We start from the raw sequence: 8,912 nt of genomic DNA on the forward strand, positions 1-8,912 counted from the left end.
AAGCTTCAAAAACCATGCCGTCGTCAGTGCTCCAGGGAAATATCATACAGACTTTGCTGCAGGGAGTTTGATGAGAAGACGTGTCCTTGCAGTAAACGTGACGCTGGAGCCAGCAGCCGGTTAGCTTACCTTAGCATTAAGACGGGGAAGAGGGGGAAACAGCTCGCCTTTGGAAGGATTGTGTCACACATTTTTCTTTTGTTTCCACTCTTTGTGACTGTCCAGAGGTAACAAAAACCACCTGCGAGCACCTCTAAAACTCACAAATCAACACGCCGTATGTTGCTTGTTTAAGATGTACAAGGTGTAAAGACAATAATTTTAGGCTGGATTATGTGACATCTGATTCTCACACAGAAACCAGCCAACATTTCCCAAAATGCCAAACTCTACATGTTAATAATAAATGTTTATTCAGCATTTAAAATGTCCATGCAGTATAAATGCATGCAGCCACATGCATGCACACCTGCATGTACCGAGCCATTTCCTGTTCCATCAGCAGCTGCAAATAAACTGCTTGGTCTTTGTTTGCCCCCCCATTAAAGCTGCTTCTTTTCACACAGACATAAACACAAATTTCACCAACGCATTAAGTCCAAGGTGGACAGGAAGTAGAGGGGGGGGCAAACTTTGGAAAGAACAGGAAATGATGCAAAAGTTGCAGAATGTCCCCCTGCCTGCCTCTTCTGCCCACTGAGAGAAAACACGCACACGCACACACACACTACAGTTGGATCTAACAAAAGGTCGGTGAAAACAGGAAGTACTACAAAGGAAACATTTCCAGGTCAAGCCAACAAAACATCCCCGACATTCTTTCCCTTCCAGAAATATATTGGAAAAATCATCAGTCAGTTAAAAACACCCCAAAAGATGTAAAGAGACGAAACTACCGGAGCCAATGGCAGCTTTGAAAAAGCGGGCTGAAAGGTCACATGATTCGGTCACAGTGAAGATGTGGCGTTACGCGGTTCCAGTGCACAACAACCACTCATAGCTGTTGTCAAATTTACAGCTCGACTTCAAATCCTAGGACTCTGCACACAACAAAGCGCGCAGTTAGAGCATCCGCATGTTTGGAACAGAAACATGCAGCGCTAGTGGAGTTTGTCAAGCCTGATTATACCCACTTCCACACTGACATCAAACATAATTTAACCGTTTCATATGGGAGTTCAGTTCTCCGTCTATGTGCCGTTCTGCCTACCTTTCAGCTGACAAAACAATCTCACCACAACGTCCAGCGAGTCACCCGTGATTCTGCAGCTTCACGTCGGATCACGTGATCTTCCTCAGCGGATGGAGTTTGCTCGGTTTTCATGGAACTGTAAATGTCATGACATCCATTTTTCTCGGCGCATTAGCCTCTACGATCTGTGACAACTGGGCAAAATCAGCTGCCGAGTGGATCTTGTGGTGCGACTGTTTCGTCGCTGTATTCCTGGTGACATAACTGGGTGATTAATTGATTAGTCAAAGAGAATGAATCGACAGCGAGCACATATTGAGGTTTGCCAATGATAAATCAAAAAACACGAAGATTTGGCGAGCCGGAGCTGAAATACGAGGATTTTCTCTGTGCTTCAGAGGGCTTTGGACGGTTGGTCGGCCAAAACAGGTTATTTGGAGACGTCTGTCATGGTTTTCCACATTGCATATTCAAAACATACCATTTACTGTCTGTAAACAAAGGAAATAATGTATCACAGCTACCATAATCATGTCGTATTCAAGTCTGCAAGTGTTCAGTTTATAACATAATATGATTCTTCTCATTTTGGGGTGTTTCTGGGTAATTAAGTCTTTTAGCTCATAGTTCTTAAATGATCTACATTTGCTGTTTTGCACTTCGCATTCTTTAAGATAATGGCTGCCTTAATTAGGAGAAAAATAAAACACTAGTTAACAGCAGTGTGGGCGCTTTTTACCATGAGCTGGCTTGTTAAAATGTCTATAAAGCATCACTCCTGAAATAAAACTAAAACACCGCTGTCTTATCCCTCCAGTGAACTGCTCGGCAGGCCAGTAAATTCCTGCGGTTTGCCAAATTTAGCCTGCGGGCCTGCTCTTCTTTCAGCACTACGGGACAATGTGCAAGTCTGAATTCAATATGTCTTATTTAAAGAATGAACAATGATGTGATGGATGGAGGGAAAAGCTCAAACAATTGCCGCTAAACAAAAGTCAGAGTTAATGGCAGAGTGTCAACATGTTAGAGAATGAGTTACAGTGACGAGTTTTAACATCCTTCAAGGAGTCAAAAAAAAAACATGAAAATCTAATGCTTTTCATTTCCGCCGTTACACAACTCCTTATTAATGTAATGGAAACCTGTCAGACACAATACACCCGTTTATAAATCCAATACAAGCCTCCATCTCAAAGCGTCCCAGCCAGACTTTAATAGAAATGTTGCACAAGAGCACCATTTTCCAGCCCCTTTGCTTAAGTTGAACAAATCATCATCTCTCCTCGCCAACTGCACATTTCCTTCCTCTGCGTTTACATCATATCATTAAATCCAGAATGAACATTTTCCTTGCCTGCTCCCTGAGTGAAAAAGCCCATTTATTCACAAATGCTCATACAGTAAAACACTGTACAGGGGGAACCCCAGTGTGTGATTTCCTGATGTTTCCAAGGCGAGCGTGTTGGGCACGAGAAAGCCATGCAGCGACTCTCCATCTCAGTCCGGCTTAATTGAGCTTAGAATAACAGAAAAGGCACAGACGCGAATTTCTCACACTTACTAAAATGCATGTAGACACGCATTCATGCACATGTAAAAACATGCGTGGCGGAGTCCCTGCAGCTTGGTAGGAATGTTAAAAACTGCCATCTTGGAAAGCCAGGTAGGAGAAAGAGGCGACCAGCGAATAAAGAGAGTGAAGGTTTCGGGATACAAACATTACTGTTGCTAAGTTTAAAGTGCATCTTCCAAAAATTAACACAAACGGTCACAAATACTCGATTGTGTTTAAAAAACTAAAGATTCTCCACAAGGGGGAGCCGTTTGGTCACCGTCAGATCAGTTCTGGATCTGCCAAACTGCCCCACCTATGGGAAGAGAAAGTGAGAGCAGCAACAGCTTTGATTCGTAGATGAAGATATGTTGATGTTGCCACATACAGTCCAAAAATGTTTCCTCTTTAGCACTCCGAACTGTATGTGGCTATTTCCAGCGTTCAGGAAAAAAATCTGTTTTCCGATTGACAAAACTTTTTTTTTCCGATTAACAAAACAGCAGACAGTTTCGTACCTAATAACGACCTCCTGAGTTAGAAAAAGAACCATCCATTCACATGCCACCTCTGTGCCAACAGTCCTGTTGTGTCATTAAAAGAGGTGGTAACGACTTTTGGCTTTTGACTAAGGGCCCTTTTCCACTGTTAAAACTATACGAGAAGAGCCAAGTGTGCAAATGTGAGCATTTCATCATCTCTGGGTGAGCGGTGTGTGTGTGTGTGTGTGTGCGTGTGTGCGTGTGTGCGTGTGTGTGTGTGTCTGGCAGCAGACTCCCACGGTGCCTTCCAGAGGGTTCCTCGTTCCTACAGTAATGAGTAAAGCCCGACTGGTGAAGGCTGTGACGTGATTGGCAGAGAGTCGGGGTCAAAGTGCAGCGAGGACCCGCCCAAATCCTGGAGCTGTGATTGGCTATTAGTGTCAGAACCTCGTCAGTCAAAGTGAGTTTCGTCAGTGAGGCGGTCGAGGTTAGAGAGCTGCTGCCAAAACATAACAAGGTAAAGAGGGAGGAGAACGCACCCAAACCACATGAAAACACACTGATTCACACAAACATACACAGATTACAGGTAATTATAATGTTGAAGGTCATCTTATTTTTGCAGGGGTTTGAGCCCAATTTGGTATTTTTCCTGTTTTCATATTTAGTTACAGGATTACGAAATTACATGCTGAGAAACCTCATAAAAACCATCAGGGAAAGTTTAAAAAAAAGTGCTGCTGTCAGACTGAAAATGTTTGATGTTAACTCCTTTTTAGAGCTGAAATGCTTAATCATCAAAAATTTGGCAAGCTATTAATCATTTCAGCCGTTTTTTTAAGCGAAAATGCAAAAAAGTTGATTACAGCGGCCTTTCACGTGTGAACATTTGCTAGTTTTCTTCTATGATAGAAATATGAATATTTTTGGGGTTTAGGCTGCTGTCAACTTTCGGATTAAGGAAATTCAGTTGCAGCCTAAAAATGTTCAGCATTCCTGAAATGCTGATATTGCTGACTTTAAGTGCAAATTCTACTTTATATCATCATTTTGTGCCTAGAAAGGACACTTTGTAATGTGCCATTGACATTTGGGGGGAAAATGCTCAAAAATAATGAAGAACCAGAGAAGAACAACTGTTGCTGTTAAATGTGGAGCACATATGGACAAAGAGGACACACACACACGCACGTGCATGCACACACAGCGTTGGGAAAGCCCCCGAGAGTCAGACACGCAGTACATACCAGACACTGACACATACACAGTGGATTTAAATGGCGGGCATGCTCATAACTAGCAGCATTCCTGAAGACATCGACGTCCATCCGTCTTCTTGAGTCCGTGTGAACTTACACTCCATGCGTGTGTGCTTGTGTGTGTGTGTGTCTAACAGCATTAGACAAGGGGTCTGCCTGCTGCAGGATCAGGGGCAGAAAACCCAGCAACGTTCTCGCTGCTGGACGGCCGGTCTGGTTTCAAAGCCAGAACAAGACGCGTTGCTACCAAACAGCTGTCTGAAGCCGTCCGGGAGGACGAAGTGATGCTTCCAGCACCAGTCAGATCTTCCACACTGGTTTCAGGGCTGAGTCCAGTCAAGAATTAGGTTAAGAATCACCATCGGGGGGGAAGAAAAGTTGCAAAAATATATGGGAAAAAAAGTGACTAAACAACATCTAAGAACATGTGGTGCATTTCCACCGAAATCCACTGAGTGGCAACAACACAAGGTAAAAAGGGGTAAATTAAAAATGTATGTCAAGATGTAACCAAGAGTGGACTCAGAGTGAAGAAACCTTCATCTAAAGTATGTAAAGCTCCAGGTTTCAGGAGTCCTCCATGTAAAGAGACGAGAAAAAGCAGAATAACGCGTGAACGCACATAAAAAGATAAGAAAATTCAGCAAAAAAACAAAAAGGAAATTTATGTCTGTCTCTAAACAGTGCTTCAAAGAGCTAAACATATCATTTAAACTTGAGCCGATATGCTGTTAAATCTGACCTCAGATCTGCAGGGCAGTTTCATCTCACACCCTTTAAGTCCCCGTTAAGACGCCGAATGGGCTTCAGTTCACAGAGTGGAAATATCGCTGCCATTAGTTCTGCCTCCTGAGCCAAAATACCAGCGCCGGGCTGAGAGGAGGAAAGAAGAAAGAGCTTCTCTTCCTGCAGCAACTCCTGAGCGAGCCGTCACTAAACATTCAAGCTGCTCATATTATCTTTTTATAAAACCATACTTCCTATTCCGACTGATTACTCGTCACACACGATCCCAGACATGCAGTCCAGCGCTGCTCGTCAGAGTCAGCTCTTCATCTGACACCCTGGAGGTCAAAGGTCACTTCCTGTGAAGCATTCTCGATCTGAGAAACGCTGCCTTGATGTGCGTTTGCACGTCAGGCGAGCGGATTCCTGAGCCGACCAGGAAGAGCTCGGTCACCCCCCCGTCTCCTCCCTCACCTTCCTTCCCACTTCGCCAAGCCAAGACGAGTTAAGCGCCGGCGAGAAGGAGGAGAACAGGATCGACGGCCGACAAACACGCATCCGTTTTAGAAGTTCCCTTTGAAGTCGAGCTATGTGGGGAAAAATGTGCGTGCAGGTATCTCATGTGTGTGTCGGTGATGTACGAGCACTGTTTCGCGGTGTTTACCTCCTGACTGTGAGCTTCAGTATCCTGTACGATCCCTTGATGAGGATGAGGGCTTCCTGTCTGCTGCCGTAAAGGGCGGATCCGTTTATGTTAATGAGCTCGTCGCCGACTCTCAGCTTCTCGCACAGGGCGGCCTTCCCTCCATCCTCGATCTGAGAGACAAAGACGTGAATTGGTTGAGATAAAAGAGAAGAGCTGGAAGGCAAACAGAAGCACATTCAGACAGAGGAAGAACGGGGGAATAAAAAAGTCACTCAGTGATACGTCCTCGCTGCCAAGTCGACTCCTTTAAAACCCATTTTTAGAGGCATTTTTGTTAAACTGTTCTGTCCCCATGGCAACGCCGCCCTAAAGAACATCTCCAAAACAGCCTGAAACACACATCCCACAGAAACCCATCACATTCCTCTGTAATAGACCGTGTGTGTGTGTGTGTGTGTGTGTGTTTGCCACAGCGCTGACTGAGGGTCACACAGTGGCGAAGCCCGTGTTGTTAATGCATTGCTGGGATGTTTCGGAGCGTTTTCCTGGCCTGCAGAGGGGCGAAACGTCGACGAGCGTGCGGCGCGGCGCGGTGTGAGGTTTGAGTTCAGCCATAAATCACGTCAGCAGAAAGAAAGGATGAAAGACGGAGAGGAAGACGGGAACACACAGATGTACAGGGAAACTGACCGACTTACTGGCTGGAAGGAGGCGTGGGCGAGCGATGACGGGACAAAAGTTAGTGGTGGATGTGCTTGTTTTTCAAACCAGGAAAAGACATCAAATCTGCTGCAGCAGCTTAAGAAACAAGTGAAAACTTAAGTTTGCAAGCAGCTTTTAACTCGTCTGGATCAAAACGCATCACTTCCTGTGAATGTGTGCAGCAGCAAATCATGCATTGGGAACACCTGAGTGGAAACGTAGTAAAAGTTGATGTGCTGCTAAATGCCAAGTGTGACGCAGTGCAAACAGACTTAGTGAGTTAATCATGATGTACACGAGGCCGTTAACATCACTCAGGCTTCCACTGAAGAGGCGAAAACATCAGATCTGTGAGGAGCGACGAGGAGACTCTAACCTTCCAGGAACTAATACATGACACATAGAGAATATTTCACGTTTCTATCATGTTTGACGCACTGGAAGTCTGGCAAATTTGGGTACATTTTCTTTTTTAAGGGTTTCATTAAAAACAATGTTTATATTTCTCGGACCATTTTGCAGAAATGTTTCATTTTCACCCTGTTGAAAATGTTCAAGTTAAAGCAATATAATGAAACGATGGCAGGGGATGTTTTTGTCTTTTTCTTTTCTTTAAGTCTTTATTTTAAGTTTTTTCGTCTTTCATGTTTGCAGAAAAATCCCCTCCGAGGGACTAACAAAGTATTGCGAAATGAATTTAAACTAAATCCACAAAATGTACCTTCTATGTTTTGGGGTTTTTTGCAGTGGGTATAAACCAAAAGTGAAAGCAGCAACAAATTTCCACTAGTGAATGTTTTTGTTGTTTTCAAGACGTTACTAAGAATGTAAACCTATGTTCATATCAACAAAAGCAGAGAGTGCTCTCCTGTAGGTATGTAACTGGGAGATTGAGAACTTTTTAGAGTACCTTGGACTAAATAGACTCGTTTTGTAATGGAGTTTGGTGCAAGTATAAAGCACTTATGAGGGTATATTTCATGGATGACTGAAGGAGAAGGTTGGATTCAATGTTTATTGTGGTTTTTCTAGAAGAATACACTCAACAAATAGCCCGTCAGGTCCTGCATTTTCTCCACTTCTTTCAGGGATCATGTTAGAATTAGGTCTTCCTGATATCAAACCCAGGTGAATTCCACCATTAACCTGGTATAAATCCTGTTTAAAGATGCTTCAGGGGCATATATACAGGAACAAATTCCCGATTACAGAGTGTGAAAATGGAGAACAGACTTGTCCTCCCTCCCTCTCTCCCTCCATCATTCATTCATTCTCTTCCTGCTGCAGCGGAAAAAAAAATCAAGGGAATGCATGTCATGGAAACACAGGTCCGATTTTACGGGTTCGGGGTTTTACAGACGCGCAGCGGGGAACTCTGCCTGGTGAGCCAACTCAAACATAAATCAAGATCTTTCATATATCAAGTCGTGCTTTCTGCCGTGTTCTCTAGGGCCTAATGTGGCCCGAATTCGGCCTTCAAAGGTTAATATTTGAAAATATGATCCTGCTGTAATACCGCTCCAAACGCGATAAACCCTGAAGCGGGCAACCGCACCAGAACTGAGCGGCTTCAGCGCAACGTTTGATGTCGTCTGATGTCAGGTCTGTTTCTGTGAAACAGTTTCATGGCTTCTGTTGACATTTCTTCAACCATTTCTTCTACTTTAATTTACTTAAATCTGCATCCACACAGGCTCATGAAGTGATTGTTATAATACACAATGCAGGGTCCTATTATACAAAAATAGCACGCATGGTGCAAGTTATATGTTATATGCTCTTCATCTTATTGAACCACTTCCACGCAGCGGAGACGGACGCCAGGCTACTTCAGCTTTCAGCCATGTGTGCTGCTGCTGCATCATGCATCACCTCTGCTGTGGAGGTGGGATTCACCTATGCTACTCTATAACAGCACTAATGCTCCACTCAGGTGTCATATTGTCAGAAGGGGAGGGTGCAACGAGATGATGTCATTTAAAAAGCGCCAGTCAAACCTAAAACAGGAGGACAAACATGAAGAAAACATTGCTCCACGCTGCACTCTGTCGCATAAAAACAGGTGGATGGAAACCCCACAAACTGACTGAATCTTGGAGCTGTCGGACAGAGTCTGCCGCCCTGCCATCAAACACAACATAATGCCTGAGTGGGTCTCGCACATCCTCGTCCTCGTCCTCATCCTCATCCTCATCCTGCTCGAGAGGCTTTGAGTGAGACGCTAAAGCACGAGCACCTTCGGAGCTGCTGCCCAGAAAACAGAGAATCTCCTCACCGAGGGTGAGAAAGGATCTTGCACATCGCGCCGAACTATGCTGCTTTTCATTTTCCACCGACAGCGGATGAAAGGCTT

General features: G+C 44.3%; 1 protein-coding gene across 1 annotated transcript in view; it reads right to left on the bottom strand.

Annotated features, from left to right (window-relative positions):
* shroom4 (shroom family member 4) overlaps positions 1 to 8,912 on the bottom strand; it is a 63,155-nt gene that overhangs the window by 34,036 nt on the left and 20,207 nt on the right. Inside the window, exon 2 of the mRNA XM_041965455.1 lies at positions 5,876 to 6,027. Within this exon, the coding sequence (XP_041821389.1) occupies positions 5,876 to 6,027 (152 nt within the window). The remainder of the gene's footprint in view (positions 1 to 5,875; positions 6,028 to 8,912) is intronic.

The sequence above is a fragment of the Chelmon rostratus genome, chromosome 23, assembly GCF_017976325.1.
Source record: "Chelmon rostratus isolate fCheRos1 chromosome 23, fCheRos1.pri, whole genome shotgun sequence".
NCBI classification, from domain to species: domain Eukaryota; kingdom Metazoa; phylum Chordata; class Actinopteri; order Chaetodontiformes; family Chaetodontidae; genus Chelmon; species Chelmon rostratus.